Source organism: Antechinus flavipes, chromosome 4 (assembly GCF_016432865.1).
Source record: "Antechinus flavipes isolate AdamAnt ecotype Samford, QLD, Australia chromosome 4, AdamAnt_v2, whole genome shotgun sequence".
Lineage (NCBI taxonomy): Eukaryota > Metazoa > Chordata > Mammalia > Dasyuromorphia > Dasyuridae > Antechinus > Antechinus flavipes.
Genome location: NC_067401.1, coordinates 143,327,407 through 143,347,371, shown reverse-complemented (window position 1 = coordinate 143,347,371; position 19,965 = coordinate 143,327,407). Strand labels below are relative to the sequence as shown.

General features: G+C 35.4%; 1 protein-coding gene across 5 annotated transcripts in view; it reads left to right on the top strand.

Moving 5' to 3' along the window:
- The window catches only part of CDC27 (cell division cycle 27), a 90,560-nt gene extending 79,536 nt beyond the window's left edge, over window positions 1-11,024 (top strand). For 2 of the 5 annotated variants that reach the window (XM_051994925.1, XM_051994924.1), the window contains exons 18-19: window positions 5,358-5,514; window positions 7,765-11,024. In XM_051994925.1, coding sequence (XP_051850885.1) covers window positions 5,358-5,514; window positions 7,765-7,847 — 240 coding nt within the window. In that variant the 3' untranslated portion in view covers window positions 7,848-11,024. Of the gene's footprint in view, window positions 1-5,338; window positions 5,539-7,764 lie in introns of those variants that run through there. The other 3 variants (XM_051994923.1, XM_051994922.1, XM_051994926.1) reach the window with 2 other exon arrangements.
- Window positions 11,025-19,965: the final 8,941 nt, after the last annotated feature.

Sequence of the window (19,965 nt, the reverse complement as noted above, 5' to 3'; positions counted from 1 at the left end):
ATCCTAGATACAATATATGTTTGCAGAACCGAACAGTTCTCTTGTTGCGTAGGAGAATTGGATTCAGAAGGTATAAATAATCCGGGAAGAGAAACAAAAATGCAGATAGTTTACATTCGTTTCCCAGTGTTCTTTCTTTGGGTGTAGATGCTTTTGTCCGTCATTTATCAATTGAAACTCAGGTTTCTTTGTCAGAGAAATCCACTTCCATCAAAATATGTCCTCATACAATATCGTTGTCGAAGTGTATAATGATCTCCTGGTTCTGCTCATTTCACTTAGCATCAGTTCATGTAAGTCTCGCCAGTCCTCTCTGTATTCATCCTGCTGGTCATTTCTTACAGAACAATAATATTCCATAACATTCATATACCACAATTTACCCAGCCATTCTCCAATTGATGGGCATCCATTCATTTTCCAGTTTCTAGCCACTACAAACAGGGCTGCTACAAACATTTTGGCACATACAGGTCCCTTTCCCTTCTTTAGTATTTCTTTGGGATATAAGCCCAATAGAAACACTGCTGGATCAAAGGGTATGCACAATTTGATAATTTTTTGGGCATAATTCCAGATTGCTCTCCAGAATGGTTGGATTCGTTCACAACTCCACCAACAATGCATTAGTGTCCCAGTTTTCCCGCATCCCCTCCAACATTCATCATTATTTTTTCCTGTCATCTTAGCCAATCTGACAGGTGTGTAGTGGTATCTCAGAGTTGTCTTAATTTGCATTTCTCTGATCAATAATGATTTGGAACACTCTTTCATATGAGTGGTAATAGTTTCAATCTCATCCTCTGAAAATTGTCTGTTCATATCCTTTGACCATTTATCAATTGGAGAATGGCTTGATTTCTTATAAATTTGAGTCAGTTCTCTATATATTTTGGAAATGAGGCCTTTATCAGAACCTTTAACTGTGAAAATGTTTTCCCAGTTTGTTGCTTCCCTTCTAATCTTGTTTGCATTAGTTTTATTTGTACAAAAGCTTTTTAATTTGATGTAATCGAAATTTTCTATTCTGTGATCAGTAATGGTCTCTAGTTCATCTTTGGTCACAAATTTCTTTCTCCTCCACAAGTCTGAGAGATAAACTATTCTATGTTCCTCTAATTTATTTATAGTCTCGTTCTTTATGCCTAGGTCATAGACCCATTTTGATCTTATCTTGGTATATGGTGTTAAGTGTGGGTCCATGCCTAATTTCTTTTTGCGTTCATTCTTAACCTTTTCTTGTTTCCATCCTTTGTATAAGTCTTAAAACTCTGAACAGGTGATTTTCCTGTGTTTTTACATTGGTCTTAGGCAGCTTCACTCTTTACTTCTCGATGGAATTCTTTTCTTTTTTTTCCCCCTCTTTATTTTTAATGCACATTGTTTTATGTTGGTAGAGAAAAATCAGAGCAAAAGGAACAAACCATGGGAGAAATAAAACAGAAAAAAAAAACAAGTGAACATAGCAAGTGTTGATTTACATTCATTCTCCTGATTGTAGATGGCATTTCTGTCTAAAGTCTATTGGGATTCCTTTGGATAATTGAACTACTGAGAAGAACCAAGTTTTTTCATAGCTGATGATCACACATTCTTGCTGTTATTGTGTACAATGTATTCCTGGTTCTGCTTGTTTCACTCAGCATCAGTTTGTAAATCTTTCCAGGTCTTTGTATAATCACCTTGTTCATCATTTTTTATAGAACAATTCTATTCCATAACTTTCATATACCAAAGCTTGTCCAGCCATTCCCCAACTGATGGACATCCATTCCTTTTCCAATTTTTTCTACTCCAAAAAGAGCTGCCACAAACATTTTTGAACATGTGAGTCCTTTTCCGTCTTTATAATCTCTTTAGGATATAGGTCCAGGAGAGACAGTGCTGCATAAAAGGGTATGTTTGATAGTCCTTTGGCCATAGTTCCAAATTGCTCTTCAGAATGGTTGGATCATTTCACAACTTTGGTGGAATTATTTTCAAAATAATCATTCTTCTTGTCTCTTCTGATTTTCCCTGTAGAATATTCATCTATGAAACTCTGCCTATCCTTTTTCTAGAGCTTTTGAAATCTGCATACAGACTATGTCAGGCAGCGTCTAACTTTCTTTTCCTTCTCTATCACAAATGTTACCACAGCTTCCTCCCCGATTCCTGGGTTTCCTTACATGAATGTTTGGCATACTGCTTTGTCCTCTATTACTTATCCTGTTGGTTTTGAATGACATTTACATTTCCAAAGGTAAAAAAATGTTCCACAGTAGACTATATTATTACCATCACACAGATGTTGACCAAAAGTGTAGAGGAATACAAGGTATTAATGGGCTTGTTGCTTATTTTTTTAATTATGTTTTTTGTTTGTTTTATAGTATCATAATTTCCTCTTCTTCCTCATCAAGAATCATCCCACATAACAAAGAGGAAAAATTCCAGCAAAAAAACAATCAATAGATCAAAAAAAATCTGAAATAATGTGCAATGTACATACTTGTATAATTTCTACCTCTTCAAAGAAGTATGGTTAGGATTACCTCAGTTATGCTTCTATTTGTTATTTAGTAATATTCATTTTTTATTTTTTGTGTGTGTTCTTTTATATTTTCATGGTTCTAGTTATTGTATCAATTGCTTTTCCTGGCTCTGATTATTACTTTATTTTGCAACAGTTTATATAAATCTTTCCATGCTTCTCTAAATCTGTTGTATTCATCATTTCTTATAGATACTATTAAAAAAAATTTTTTGGTGCACTAGAGTAAACCTCTAACAAGCATCAAAATTTTATATAATTTTGCTTGACAGATATAACAGCAAAAAGAACTTTGTCCAGTAATCTGAACATTTATGTCAAGGGGAACATATACTATATAAGGAGCCTGTATACTCTCCTAAGGTATTTATTCACCACTGTCAAGGAGAAAATCCACCTCAGAGCCCAAAGAGGAGAGGAATCTTCCCTCTGTAGATAGTGACCACCAAATGTTTTGGTTTGATATAATCCTGATTGTAACAGGCTCCACAATTTTACAGAATCTCTTCAATTAGATCTATAAGTACTCAAAAGTTTAAATAATTCTTCTCTCAGGGAATGTTTTCTTTCCACATTGGATGATAAACCTCTTAGGAAATTTATGGGAGGAAATAGATCAGAGTTGCAAGATAAGGGCAGTCAAGGATGAATTGTAGGTCTTAATCACTAAAGAAAGGACCAGTTAGTCAACAATCAGTAGGCCTTTAGCAAACTTTTATTGTGTGCCAAGGGCATCTGGGTGACATGGGACAAAGTGGCAGACCTGGAGTCAGGAAGACCCATCTTCTTGAGTTCAAATCTGACATTCATTAGCTGTGTGATTGTGACCCTGTTTTCCACCATTTTCTCATCTGCAAGATGAGCTGGAAAAGGAAATAGCAAACTACTAAAATAGCTTTGCTCAGAAAACCTTAGTGGGGTCCCGAAGAGCTGGACACAACTAAATAACCAGTGCTAGGCAGCATGCTAAATGCTGGGCTCATAGACAGCATTGAAACAATCCCTGTCATCAGGGAGCTTACATTCTAAAAGGAGAAGCAACCTGTCAGGGTCTGCATATGCATACATAGACACACAGTGAATAGAAAATAGTTTTGACAGAGAGAGCATAACAGCTGGAAGTATTGGAAAAGATTTCATGTAGAAGGAAGGAGTATCATAGCGTTAGACTACCGGTACTAAGAAGGGAGGTAGTAGATCACCTGTGAGAAACAGCAAGTAGACCAAAATGGCTTGTCCATAAAGAGAGGATTACTGTATGTGAAGAGCTATTAAATGCTGGGACAAGGAGTTTATAGTTGACTTTAGAGGTAATAGGGAGTCATTGGGATTTTTTCATTAAGGAGTAATGTGATAAACTTGTATTGCCTTAGGAAAATCACTTTACCAGTTGTGTGAAGGGTAGGTAGGAAAGAGAGACTTGAACTTGGGAGACCAGTTAGATCTCATAAAGTATTATAATCAAGAATTGATTAGTACTTGTGCAAGAGATGGGAAGTTGAAAACAATAAGATGCTACATTTGGAGTGTTGTCTCATTTTTATATATCTTACTGTTTATGTTAGAAGGTTATATATATGAACAACTCTGTTATCCATACTTTTGTGCATTTTTGTAAAGACATCTGAAGCTATAGATGGATCCTTTTTTGGACTTTGCCTTCTATAGATTTCTGCTTTTCTCATTAGCTGTTTTTCCTGTTTTTACTGCTAGCCATTGTGGTCACTTAGAAGAATTCATATATTCCATATATCTACGTCTTCTAGATCAAGCTAAGCTGCCCCTTTTTCTGTGAAATCTTCCCCTATTTTTGTCCCATCCCCTTAGCTGAAAATTATATCACTTCAGGTTTATTTAGCTCATACTTTATATGTGTACATAATGTGTCCATTTGTCCTTCTGTCCCTTCTGTCTGATTATAAGCTTCTAAAAGGGTAGGAACCTTGTTTTATTTTTGTTTTTTTAAATCTTGATATTACAAAGCAGAGCATTTTGTGCTAGGTTCTAAGGATAAGGATTCAAAAAGTGTATTGGATTATATATACAAGAAAGTCCTCTTATTGGTTTTTTTGTTTGTTTATAATTTTACATTGCATCAAAGGATATAAACAGCTGTGGTTAAAACAGGACACATTAAAATATTTCCCCTGTCCTTTTCCAAAGAAGGATGATTGCAGTAAATTAGCATTCTTCAACCAGCCACATAAGAAGCAAGTTCATAGTTGAGGTAACACTCATGAAAAACCTTCTGCTTCCTTTATTTTTTATTTTTTGGTATATATGGAATCTTAGAAATATTTAGAAATTTGGAATTTAAGCTGGAGCATACTGGAAGATAGTTGGTACAGTTACTAAGACCAAAAGTGTTCAAAGCTAGATCTAACACACTGAAAATTCTTGGTTAAAGTAGTAGCAACTAAGATTCACAAGATCAAGATTCTATTATAAGGACAAAGATTGTTGACCAAATATATGGAAAGCCAAAGTTGAGGTTAATTTGACCTCTGTTTTTGAATGGTGGTTTTTGCTTCAACAAAAGAGCATGTTCTGTATTGTAGATCTAAGATTATGGGAAATGATCTCAAAACCTGAAAGTAGCCCCAGATGAAAGATATCCATTGAATCTGGAGAATAGCATTTGAAAATATTAAAAACCAGTCAAAAGAAAAAATGCATGAATTTATGTATAATGTAAAAGAATATTCAGGTTGAAGTGACAACTTAGAACATTTAACAAGAACTCACTTTAAATTTTAAAAGTTGTATCCTTTACAATTAAAGTCAACAACATAATGAAAAATGTAGTTTCAATATTTGTTTTTAGGTTTACAAGAAGCTAGGTCAGACTCATCTGGCCCTGATGAATTTCTCCTGGGCAATGGATTTAGACCCTAAAGGAGCTAACAACCAGATTAAAGAAGCAATTGACAAGCGTTACCTTCCAGATGATGAGGAACCCATAACTCAAGAAGAACAGATCAGTGAGTGTTATCCATATGAATCAGGTTTGTATTTCTAACTCTAAACCAAAAAAGTGTGGTGTCACATGAGAATCAGCACTAGGGTAACTTAAAAGTAAACAGACTATTATAACAATAAAAAAACATGGATATTAAACATGGACATGTGTGGGTGTTTATACACACAGAAATATATATATAAATACACATAGAATCATAGGAAACATGTCTATATTGGGTATCATCCATAGAACTGACTTGACTTTTATATAAATCATATTAAGGAAAATGTTAAACACTATTCTTACTCTAGAATATGCTAGTAATTTGATTTGATAAGGATTTGAACTTGGGTTTTCCTGACTCTGGGCCTAGCACTCAGTCCGCTTAGACACTTAGTTGTCCCTTTAGAATAATTTCACTTTAAAATGACCTTAAATTGATTCCTTCTTCCAAAGATCAACATGAAATCACCTATTAAGTACTACCTAAACTTTTTTTTTTGGTACTACCAAATAGTGGTGGGTGTTATATGCTACTCTGAAATACCACTATGTAGAGTGATGGGCATTAATAAATAGCTCATAACAGGCAAATATATAAAGTAAAAATTTTAAAAATAATTCTGTCTCCCTCATTATTTTAGGCAAACACTGATTGTTTTTAACTTTTAGGATATTCATTAATAATAGTCGACACAAAGTAGGGTTTATAAAATTGTTCTTTAATTTAAAATTGGAATTTCAAAATAAGTAAACCCTAAGAAATCAATATTATAGACCTTATTCCTATTAGATTATATTCCTATAGCATATGTTCTTATCTATACCACTATTTTGGCTTTGTATTGGTATTCATCTTATTAGATATATGTATTTCCCAACTAGTTTTTTGAAGGCAAGAATAATTCCATGCACCTTTTTATATGTTCAGTTTGCTGTATTAAGACCCACACACAGCGGCAGTGAGGTGATGCAGTAGATAGAGCACCAGCTCTGAAGTCAAAAGGACTTAACACTTCTTAGCTGTGTGACCCTAGGCAAGTCACTTAATCCCAATTGCTTCAGCAAAAAGAAAAAAAAGATCCACATAGCATGAAATAGGAAAAATACTAGATTTGGCCATCAGAAAATCTTTGCTTGCTAGTGATGTGACTGACATTGGGCAAATCGCTTAATCTCTTTCTGAATGTTTCCCCATCTGTAAAAATATGTATAATACTGTTGCTGTGTTGTTTAAAAAGTCCGAGAGACACATAGTTTCTGGGTAATTAATCATTTTTATTAATAATGCTCACATATTACAATGAAATGAAATGAAGGGCTGAGGATGTGGCTTTGATTATATCATTTATTTCTAAATTGCCCAATCTTGGTCTATCTAATCAAAAAATATATTCCCACCCAACCCCGTATAGAACACAATGGACTTTCCCACCTGTGACTAAAGTCTAAATGACTTTGAGGAGAAAGTTAATTTAATCTCAGGATTAACTGTGTCCCTTAGACAGAGACTGAATAACCTGCAGATTTCAGAAAAATTCCTGGTCCTAATTCTATAATTGATTATTAATATGAGAAATAATTCTTTCTCTCACTGCTTGCCTCACAGGGTTTGTTATGAGGCACAAATGAGACAAAATATATAAAATGACTATCATTTTACTATAGTTGTATGAAAATGCCATTGTATAAAAAATGTAGTTGATAAAAAGTTATAAATGTTTATCTAATTCTTAATAGTTCCCTTCTGTGGTAAAATTCTGCTTTCAACAAGTAACCCTAAAAGCCTCAGATACCTCTTTCAGAAAGAATTTGCTCAAGTCATTACTTATCTAGAGGCATTAGAAAAGAAGACTAGGCAGGGATTTACATCCCCTTGCTATTTGTTTGTTTTAATAGACATTCAGGTAAAGAGCTTTGGATTTCATACAAGGAGAGGAAAATGTTTCCATGTATTTCTTTACTTCCCTGAATCCACTAACCTTTCTTATCCTCACGGTAAACCCCAAGGTCAGCTTTCTTTGGCATGCTATCCTGGAATTCCTTAAAAGATAACTTAGTGATCCTCTCTAATTCTGTGCAAAAAAAAATGTATTTAAGTATTTGTGTTTAGGGTTTTGCTTTTATTTTGTGTCTAACTAATAACACTGCTCACCTGACTTGCTTTCTTAATAACAGAGGACATATTTGCTAGTTTAGTACTGACCACATGATTTTTTGTGTTGGGTTTTTTTGTTGTTTTTTTTTTTTATGTTGTTATTCTTAAAAGTGGGAACAGATGAATCCCAAGAGAGCAGCATGACAGACGCAGATGACACACAACTTCATGCAGCAGAAAGTGATGAATTTTAACTTCTGGAAGCCAGACATTTGCACCTGGATGTGTGACTAGTGCTGTTATTTTTTCTTGTCCCTCCATGTCCTGAGTCTTCACATCTTGAGCCAGCATTGTCATTGTCCATCACTTACACCAGGAGTGTGCCATTTTCATCGGACCCAGACTGTACACAGAATGAATGAATGGCAGTGCAATATTCATCTGCTACCAAGATTGGCTCTTTCACCTATATGAACACGACAGTTTGTGGGGGAAAGACTTTTTTTTTCTTTCGTCTTTTTTTTGTTTTTTGTTTTTGTTTTTGTTTTTTTTCCTAATTTTTTTTAAAGCCTCCCTTTGTTGGAAAGCTATCATGGAAGGAAGAGTTGTGTTTTGCCCTAAGGGAACTGTTAGCCAAGGGAAATAGTGATGAACCAGAATTTTTTGGTCTTTCTCCAGAAACTTGTCTTAATTTAGTTGTGTTCTTGGTAAGTGGAGTGACTGACCTTCATTTCCAGGTTCTTCAAGGATGGTGTTGGCAAGTGCTAGATGGAACAATAAAAGACATTGCCTATTACAGAGTAACTTGAATGCCAAGGAATGTAAATTACCTTAAAGTTACAGTGTCTCCTATAAACAAATATAATGGACATAATCTGGACACCTTGTGTGTAAGAATAAAATGTCCCTCCATACAGTGTAAACTTGCTCTTGGTAAGAGAAGAGTGTCCCAGAACAGCAGCTTTTACAAAATGTTTTTCTGCCTAACCAAGAATTTTCAATTTATTCACCTAATTTCAAAGTGTCAATCACTATTGTTTTGGTATTACAGACTAAAAAGTTGGTTGTCACCTCTTCTCTTAAACCCTGTGGGATCACCTTTAACATTCAAAGATAGGGTAGTTGCCTATTAAAAGATCAAACAAGTCCCCTAACAGAAAATAAAATTCATAATAATAAACAGTATACAAACACTAAATCAATCTATAATATAAAGGATCATGACAGTGGAAGCCTTAACATAATTAGAATCTTTACCATAAACTTGAATCTATATTGTTCAAAACAGTATCCTTTCAACTTTTATTAAAGTGTTGTTTAAAGCAGGATGCAAGAATGTGCAATTAATTTTGGGTTGTGGTAGTATCCATTTTAAAGATTCTCTGCTTCTAATTCTTTTTCAATGGCATAGGTCACCAAAATGTTGATTTGGAATAGGTTAGGTTTAGGCCTCTAGAAAATTTTAGTTGAAACATAAACCAGATTGTATGAAGGTGGCAGAAGTTCTCTCCTGTGTCAAAGTAATGTACGGCAATTTAGGTTGATGGTGTCATTGGGGAATAGACATAAGTTTATGATGATATTACAGGATTTTAAAGAGCCAATTATGCACAATAAATTGGGAATGATTGAAATTTCACAACAACCTATTTAATCCTTAAACATGTGTTCCTCCTTTATTTTAATGTATGTAATTTTTAGGAGACCTTTAGTTATTAACATTTTTTTATTTAGTGCCATTGTCATAATATATATCAAATGACAGTTTCTTAACTACAGGAGTAGATACAGTTTTGGGTCATTTTGATGAAGGAAAAACTTACCAACCATTGACTTATGCTTGCTAACCAAGCTGTGAAAATTAGGTGGATTATAGGAGATATGAAAATTTTTTAATCTATGGATTTATTAATGTTAGAACATGAGTAGACTTTTCATTCACTATTTGTCTGCTCTTTTAAACATGCACTAAATCCTGTTGCCAATTAATGCAAGTCAGAGTACTAGATGAAGGTATTTGGTGCCAGAGAGGTATTTCATCAAATTTTTCTACTTGATCCACATATAAGCATAAGCTCCTTGAGAAAATTGATGAGGAAACCCAAATTGAATAAAAGGAGCACCGCTGAAATTTCCCAAGGGCTGCTGCTTTGATTTCTAGCAGAGTATTGCATTTTGTTATCCACTTGTAGTTTTGTAGCATTTAAATTTAGTTTAGATTTCTTCTTCTCCCCCACCCCATCCTCGGTGCCCCCCACCCCCAAATTGCCCAGCCTTAAACCAACTGTCTCATCTAGCATTTCATAGAAAGTTTTCAACAGGGGTATTGCTATATAACCCCATTCTGTACTGTTTGGAGAAAGTGAAGTTAGTAACATTATTTTCTAAACTACAATTGGTTACCTTTCTGTATTGGAAGTTTACATCCACTACACCAAAGGTAGAAATCTTTCTGGTGCTAGTCCATTGAAGATGAGTGGAAAATGGTAATTGTCAAGGGCAATTCCACATGATTGTGGAAGGAAATCTATCAATTTTGTTGGGATCAATCTTAATTTATTTCTTCCTTAAGCCAGTTTTCAAAGTCATTTCATTCTATGGAGCTTTTTCCCACCCAGCAACAGTTTCTAATTCTTTCCCCTACCTTCTTCCCTTCTTCCTTCAAATAATAGGTAGAATGGGGAGTTAGGGGAAAAAAAAACCCAAAGAAGAAACTCATTTTTATTGAACAAAAAGTTGTTTCAAACAACTATAGTTCATTTAGAAGAAATTTTTAAAACTAAATTACTAAGTATACCTTGACAGTTTACTTTTTTTCTGTTTATATGTATTTTTTATTTTGTTCAGAAGTTACAAGTTGTTGCATTGGAATTCAGTTTTGAAAAATTGCCTTGGAAAGGGTTCTTAACTCTGGAATTTTAGAAGGATAGGAATTCTTCTTCTAAAGTGGATGGTGGTACTCAATAATGAAAGATGGTCCCTGCTTTCTCCATATTTCATTACTTAAGAAATTTTATTTTTTTTCCGAGAGCTAAAAGTAACCTTTGAACCATGCTGCTGTTATACCTTAAACAAAAAACTCAGTGATAACCAGTATTTAGTCTATTAAAAAACACTTTGAAGAAAATAGTTTGGAGGTCTATGATCCAGAGCATAGTATGGGTATTCACTGAGGAATAAGGTGACTCATTTTCTTAATACAAAACATGACAACACGGTGGGGTGGGAGGGGAGGAGGGAGGGAGGGATGCAAGTGTGGGTGTGATGTGTACTATTTGCATTGAAACAATGTAATTTTGTGTCTTTCCTTTTTGCTTTTCTTGACTTATTTCAGAAATTGTACAGTCTTTGGGGGGGAAAGTCTTTTCTGTTAATATATTTGCAATTCATTAAAGGATGTGAAAAATCCAAATAAATTACTTTTAAAAACAGTTTATAATCAAGTTGTTACAGCTGAAAAAGCACTATGCTATCTGTATTTTAGGACAAGGCACAGTGAAAAAAATAAGGGTGAAATTGAACTTTCATTTCCTACAAAATGCTGGACCTAATAGATTTGAACATAAAATAAGCAATACTAATTTGTATTCCCAGTAAATGTTAATGTTCCCACTTCCCACCATTAATTGACCTTATTTCTAAGGGAGTCTTAGTTCTTAGGATCACCTATTCCACCAAGGTAGGGCTAAAATACAACCTTTTTTAAAAGGATACATTTTAACCAGAAACTTCATAGAAATAAAGTACAATACACTCCACAATTAAAGGTGGTTTATGAAAATATAAAGTACTAACTAAAATGTCCTGAAAAGTACTAGGAAAATGCCCAGGAAAGCAAAGGAAAAAAGGGACTCGGAGAAGGATTTGATGGGAAGGAAATCTGGTAAAGGAGGGAATTCCATGTCTTGGAAGAGAAGTTAGTCACAAGGGATATAAGCATATATCTCCCAAGAGAGAACATGATCAAAGGAAGAATAGAGAAAAGAAGTTGAGTTTCAGAGACATTATGCTCTCTGTCCATTACCACCCAAAATCTCCAATTTTTTTGATTTTGCCAAAAATTCCCTAGATAGCAAAATCCTTTAATTCATTCTATAACAAAAATTAAGAGAAATCTTTGAAATCACTCAGCAAGCACCTAAAATGCAGGGGATACCAAGACAAAATAAAAATAGTCCCTGCCTTCAGAGAGCTTACATTCTGGGGCAAAGCATCATACATATGCAAAATCAGAAAGTAGTGGAAGGAAGAACATTAACAAGTGGGATGATAAGAAGGGTTTCATGATAGTGGGAACATCTCCCCTGAGCCTTGAATAGAACTAGGAGATTCCAAGAAATGGAGTGGTAAGAAAGGGAAAAAAAATGCAAAGGCATGGAGAAGATGAAGTGTCATTTACGGGGAACAGCAAATGTGCCAATTTGGCCAGAATGTAGGTTTAGGAGACTTGGATGTTATATAAGTAAATATGGAAAGGTAAAGTGGAGCTAGGTTGTAAGGACTTCAATTCCATAAGGGTTTCTATTTTATCCTAAAAATAATAAGAGGATTACTGATGCTTTTTGAGCAGGATATTGACACAATTAAACCTGTAGTTTAGGAAAGCTAAACTCTATGGAAGACTGTTTTGGAGAGGGAAATCCATTAAAGGGCTCCAATAGTTAACCAGGTAAGAGAAGAAAAGAGTTTGGATGGTGATTGTGAGTAAGAAGGAGGCAATGGCAAAAAATGTGGTGGAAGAATCCACAAAATTTGGCAACTAATTGGATATGAATTTGAAGGATAGAGAAAAGTTGAGAGCAACCATAGCAAATATGGTTAACAAAAAGCATGATGGTGTTATCCTCCATGGCAAGGTGTCAGACATGAAATCTACAACACTTCCAAGTGCTGTCTGAATCAAATTGAAATGTAATTGGGAAATATTTAACAAAATAAAAATACATTAAGACATGTTAACATTGTTTTCTAAGCTAATATGTGATCAATAGGAATCAATTTAGTGTCCCCCTTTTCTGTTTTGACACCACAGCTCTATAGCAAATTCTATTTTGGATATGTTGAGTTTGAGCTGTCTTTGGGATATCCACTTAGAAATGTTCAGCAGGCAGTTGATGTGGGGCTGGAGCTCATGAAAGAATTGAAGGTTATGTAGTTGAATGAGTGGATGGCTAATTATCTGAGCATTATGAAGCAACTAGTGTTTTGTAGGCCTAACATTTATCTACATAGGGATGATGATTGAATTCACAAAGCAGTGGAGAAAAGTAGGAGTATGTTAAGAGATGAGAAGAGCTTTAGGACACACCCATGCCTAGCTAGGACTCAAGGTCCAGTGAAGGAGATTGGGGAGGTTCTGTCAGGGCAGCTAGGTGGCGCAGTAGAATACCAGCCCTGAAGTCAGGAGAAGCCGAGTTCAAATCTGGTCTCAGACACTTAACACTTCCTTGCTGTGTGATCCTGGACGAGTCACTTAACTCCAATTGCCTCAGTGAATAGGTCATAAGAATATTGGGGAAAGGGAGAGGTGTTTATGTAGAAAACTATAGAAAGTTCAAATGATGACCAAGAAAATGTCTTTGGATGTATCCAAAGGTTATGTTAGTAACCTTGGAGAGAGAGCAGTTTCAGGTAGTGGGATCAAAAGCTATATTATTATAAGAGGGAAGCATGAAGAGGAGTAGGCCATGAATGAGTACAGAAAACTTCCCCTGAGAGATTAGAGGTTGTAGAAATACAGAGCTTAAAGCAGGTGTTTTGTTGGTTTTTGTTTTTTTTGTGTGTGTGTTGTGGACTCCTTTGACAGTCCAGAGAAGTCTGTGTATTCTTTAGAATGTTTTTAGATGCATAAACTATATTGAATCACCAAAAAAAACCATTACATTTAAATAATTATCAAAATATTTTTAAAACAAATTTATAGACGCAATTTAAGAACCAGTTTCACTTATAAAGGGAAAATAAGAGTCATAAGTAGGTCTTTTAAGAATGGAGGAGGCAATGGAATCAAGGACATAAGTAAAGGAATCAATCCACAGGAGCCATCTTTTTTCTTGGACTGGAGACTGGGGAATGATAGGAGGATTTGAGGCATAAAGTTAGGGATCTCATTTTCTCTTTTAAAATCTAAGATATCTGTTTAAAAAAAAAAAAAAGGAGGGAAGTAGTAGTGAGAAAAGGAGTTTGGGACAGAAGTTATTGGAAGCTTCATAATCAGGGAAATGTAAAAGGATTGAGATGAAGCAATTAGTGCCCGGTTAAGATTTCATGAAGACTGCACAGCTGAATAATTCCTTTCAGGAGCATTCAACAGCATGGGATTAGAAGCAGATAAGAGAATATGGTGAAGGCAATCTAAGGTTCAGGTTGGCAAAGGATGACCTTCCAGGATTCAAGAACAGATGGCAGTATAATTAAACTGGTTAATTATAACATCAAAATTACAAATGGAGGGAAGTGAGACCACACAGGGGTGATGCATTGGAAAGGGAATGGGTGAAGTGTTAAGAGGCTGCTGTGAAGATGAATGTTTTTTACATTATTTAACAAGTATTTACCACCTATCCACAATTAAAAGAAAAAAGTATTATGCATAGTCTCTAAACAAAACAAATTCCCACATTGTTATGTCCAAAAATTTATCTTATTCTGTAACTTAAATCCATTGCTCTTTGTCAAAAAATGTACAGATTATTATTCCAACTATGTCTACTTTTATCTAATCATATTCTTCAGAGTTCTTGGTCATAAAAGTAAAACACTTATGGGTTGATGGCAAGGTCAAGGATATGACCTCTGTGATATGAAAGAGGAATGAAACAGAATGAGGAATTGAAAGGTTATGATGTTTAAGGCAACATCAGCTTATGTCCTGAAGTACAGTATATCGGTCAAGCTTTGAACTCATTGAGAAAAAAGGGAAAATGTTTTGAGCCTTGGTAGATAGGCTCCAGGATCTAGATTGAGTGATAAATTTGGATATGAATCTTGGAGAAGAGGTTGCTAAATAATAGTAGAGGGAGTTTGAAAATGGCAATGAGGAGCAAAGAGCATTCTGAATTCTTTTCTGTTATTCCTCAGCTGGCAGTATTAGAGAAGATGTAGCCAATACTGAAGAAAGACATGATTATATGTGTGGTCAAGGTGGAGAGAGCACACAAATTATGGAATCTAAGGAAGCTGATGAATTGAGAGACAGAGGGTTAGCAATATATAAATTATTAAGTTCCCAAATATAAGGTTTTAGGTAGGCAAGGCTGGGCCACATATAAACTCAGGCTAACTTTTAACTTATTAAAAAAAAATTCTTGTTTTGATTGGGTGAAAAAGAAAGAGATCATTAAGGTTACCAAAAAAGACAAAGAAAAGGGAAGCCAGGAACACTCTAGAAGATAAATACTCCAGATTTGATGACTATCTGGTTGTTCTACCTTTAATTGGATGGAATTAACAGGAAAATGGATGTATAAATACACAGAGGTATTTATAACTGCTAAAAATCATGTTTCATGGTTGCAGAAAATTGTAGGCTGCAATGAGAATAAAGCATCTGACTTTCAGGAGGCCCAGATATCAAAGCTGCAAAGAAAGACCTTTACAATATGTCTAAGAAAAACGGACATTGATGATTTACAGGAAAAAATGTGAATATTCTGTTTTACCCTCCTTAGTGACAATTATAAATAAAATATAATTTGACTATTCACTTGATAAATAATCCAGGCCTCTCTTAATTTAGCTTTATTTTATTTTTTTAAATGGTGTGACCAACACAAGATAGAAAGAAGGTTTAATATCTTTTATTCTTTATGAAAAAGCTCTGAGAAAAGACATAATGATAGGTTGCTATGCTCCTTGATGAAAATAATCTTATCTTTGAAATGTTTTATTTTCCTTTAGGGAATACAACTTTAACTAATGTGACCCAAGTACTAAATGAAATATTCAAGACAAATATACTATATATATATATATAATCACTTGTATACTTTTAGTAACTAAAAAACAACTGAACTTAATGCCTGCTTAAGAATAGTTAAAATTGGAAGCTACCAAATGGAATACTTTTCTTCCTGTTATGACAGCTTCTCCTGCCTGTTCCTGTTCTACCCTTCCCACATGGTAGTTCACAGTACTCCCCTTGATCCTCAACTGAATTAATATTAAAAACTTGATTTGAGAGTATTTTTTATGTTGTTTACCATGACTATCAGAATTACTAGTTACAACTCTGATAGAATAAAATTATAATGAATGCAGAGTAAGAACGTTGGAGTGCTAAAAATGTGTCTACTTGGGTGAAAAGCTCTAAGCTCTTCTAGTCTAAACTCATCACCTTGCTAAGTCCCTATCCAGTCCCAATCCTTATCAACTTTCCAACCTAAGAATCATACACACTAAATAAATGCAGCTGTCTACACTTTAAGGCCCCAAAAAATCTAATGAGGTTAATATGTTGAGGAATATAGCAGAAAAGACTAAGCCCTGGGGCTTGGGCAGTTCTTGACTCCAAGCCCAACCCCTCTCTGGCAGAGAGCTCCAAGATTCAGTAAATTCTTTGTCAGTCCTGTAGGCTCTGCCAACTTTAATAGGCTAGATAAAGATTGCTCAGAGGCTGTAGGATCTTAGACCTTAATTTCAGGAATCCATGCGATTCCTATTCTCAGAGGATTATAGGGCAAAAATTGGCTAATGGTTTACAATGGTAACTTCCTTTTCAATCTATTCAATTAATTCAAAACAAAACAAATAAAAAAAGCCGGGAAGAGGGATTGTGCCCACATTTAGAATGTAAGACCACATTCCTTGAGCCAGTGAGGATGAGGGTCAATGGGGGGAGAGCGCTTCTGTTTTAGGGACTACACAATCTGCCTCCTTAAGGTGTCTCGTCCCTTTGATTGCTTATTTGTCTGAAGCGATGCCCACTTCTCCCCAGAACGTATGATAAACCTTCATTTTGCTCCTAGAGCTATCTCCAGCTATTGTATTATATGGTGGTCCCTCACCTCCCTTCTGAACCACACAGTTTGGGAGTTCATCCGGATCATGTAACCTGTGAATGGGCAAACTCAGTGCTAGCAGCATGGTGCCCCGCTCTATTTACCGTAGCCCACAAGCATCCAGGGCTTCTCCTTGCTCTCCAAGGTAAAGTGACCTGAAGCAGAGAGACTCAAAGTGAACATAAGAAACTCTGAGTAAAAATTCTCTTCTTTTTTATAACTTTTTATTGACAGAACCCATGCCAGGGTAATTTTTTACAACATTATCCCTTGCACTCACTTCTGTTCCAATTTTTCCCTTCCCTCCCTCCATCCTGTCCCCCGGATGGCAAGCAGTCCTATACATGTTAAATATGTCTCAGTATATCCTAGATACAATATGTGTGTGCAGAACCGAATAGTTCTTTTGTTGCACAGGAAGAAATGGATTCAGAAGGTAAAAATAACCTGGGAAGAAAAACAAAAATGCAAGCAGTTTATATTCATTTCCCAGTGTTCTTTCTTTGGGCGTAGCTGCTTCTGTCCATCATTGATCAACTGAAACTGAGTTAGATTTTCTCTTTGTCAAAGAAATCCACTTCCATCACAATACATCCTATGAGTCAAAATTTTGACCAGTTGGTGAGGACAAAAGTCAGGCAACTTATGTGCATACAACCCAAAGGGAAAACCCGTGAGACTTTTGAGTTGAGGGTTATAGACTCTGGAAGGGGTGCTCTGGATAGGATAACCTCTGGGTGACTGAGGGTCGAGCCGACCCCACCGTAGTTGAGCCCATGAGCTTAAAAGTTTGGTTCAAATTAAGATGGCTTGGCTCGGTCCACGCCATCCTCTGCAGAGAATAATGATAAATACCAAAAGATAGTCCCTTGGGAAGTAAATTAGTGGAACAAGTTGCCAAAATATAAAGGAAAAAGCAAAAAAAAAAAAAAAAGATAAGATATTGTTTTGTTTGAGGCAATAAAGATATTGTTGGAGGCACCACTCCTAAAAAGACAAAAAAAAAATTTGTCAACAGTAAAGAATCAGTTAATCCAGAGAAGGCAGTGTTTGTGGGACTATGGCTTTCTGGGGCCTGAATAATGTTAAACAAGGATAAAAGTGAAAAAGGGCATGTAAAAAAGGAGATTCCAAAAACAGCAAGGGGACCTACTCTTATCTTTCCCCCCTCTGTATCTCCACCCTACGAAGCCATGACCTCCAGGCCTGAAAAGGGAAGAGAGGACTTAATCCAATTAACCCCTCCCAAGCCCTGGAAGGCAGACATATGCTTCACTACAGAAGGAATTGGAGCAGATTCAAAGGAATGTCCAAAATTACCCTAAGATTCCAAATGCTAAATTATATCCTTTAAGGATAGTTCCCTTTTAAATGATCAAATTATATGAACAATTTTCAGATGAAGAAATTGAAACCATTTCTAGTCACATGAAAAGGTGCTCTAAATCACTATTGATTAGAGAAGTACAAATTTAAGACAACTCTGAGGTACCACTACACACCTCTCAGATGGCTAAGACAACAGGAAAAGATAATGATTAATGCTGGAGGGGATGTGGGAAAATTGGGACACTAATACATCGGTGGTGGAATTGTGAATGATATAACTATTCTGGAGAGCAATTTGGAACTATGCCCAAAGGGCTATAAAACTGTGCATATGCTTTGATCTAGCAGTGTCTCTTCTGGGTCTGTATCCCAAAGAAATCTTAAAGGAGGGAAAGGGATCCACATGTGCAAAAATGTTTGTGGCAGCCCTTTTTTGTAATGGCAAGAAACTGGAAATTGGAAACCCATCAGTTGGAGAATGAGTAAGTTATGGCATATGAATGAAAAGGACTATTATTGTTCTATAGGAAACAATTAGCAGGATGATTTCAGAGAAGCCTGGAGAGACTTATATGAACTGATGCTAAGTGAAATGAGCAGAACCAGGAGATCATTGTACACAGCAACAACAAAATTATAGCGTGATCAATTCTGATGGACATGGCTCGTTTCAACCATGAGATGATTCAGACTAGTTCCAATAATCTTGTGATGCAGAGAGTCATCTGCACCCAGAGAGAGGACTGTAGGAACTGAGTGTGGATCACAACATAACATTTTCACTCTTTTTTTAGTTGTTTGCTTGCATTTTTGCTTTCTTATTTTTTTCTTTTTGATCTGATTTTTCTGATATGATAATTGTATAAATATGTATACATATATTGAATTTAACTTTTTTTTTAACATGTCTAACATATGTTGGATTACCTGCCATCCAGGAGAGGAGGTGGGGAGAGGAGGAGGAAACATTTGGAACACAAGGTTTTGCAAGAGTCAGTGTAGAAAAATTATCCATGCATATATTTTGAAAATAAAAATTTCCAATTAAAAGAAAAAGGGCAAAAAAGTTCTCTTGGCTCAGGAAGGCATAGGATGGGTTAATACTCCTCTGAGTATCACAAAAGTCAGGAACTTTAAGAAAGAAATGAAATCCTGAATAGAAAATCCCACCAGGCTGGCAGAACAATTTGGTCAATTCTTGAATTCTAATCTTTTTACCTGGAGAAGTTTAAAAAAAAAAAAAAAAGGCTATTAAAACAAAGTTCTGGTAACTTACCTCAGGAGGTCACATGTTTGTATCCCCTAATTAGATGAAATATGTTGCTTTCTAAAATGTATATTGGGCAATTTATAAAAATTATGGGCTGTGCTTTCGAATTTTGTCAGCTCTGCTGGACATATGTATAAGTCTTATGAAATTTAGTCCAAAGTTATTTAGAAGTTAGCTGTATTATAAATTTTAACATTTAATAAAAGCAGGAGGTGGGGGGTTTCCACAGTGAAACAATTACCCAGTAGAAAGGGAGCACCCTTTAATATATGCTTGAGCTGTAAGTTCACCTTTTCCACACAAGACTGAGACAGCATACAGTTGGGGGTTGTCCTTAATTGATTGGGGCATGTCCTTAATTGGCAGACTAAATCTCAAAAGGGACTTAGCATCCTATAAGAATTACTTAGCTCTAAGGAAGAGAAGTGGAGTTGAGAAGCATAGTGGAGTTAGGGGAGATACCATGTGGCATGGGGGGAAGGTGAAAGCTTCATCCACTTTTTCCCTTACTGAACATGGCTGCTCCTTAGGGGATGAGAAAACAAACCCACTCACTGAAACTCACTACTTTCCCCACCAATTAATTGCTTCTATTGTTAATAACTGAATCTTTTTATTCTTCAAGTTTATGGTTGTTTTAAAGAATAATCATTTTTGATGCTGTATCAAAGATTCCACTGCTTAGCAATTTAAGAAACTTTTAAGAGTGTTATTAGAAGTGTAAGTTCTTCGAAAATGATTTCTACCAAGGTCTCCACTTGTCTTCAGCAAATT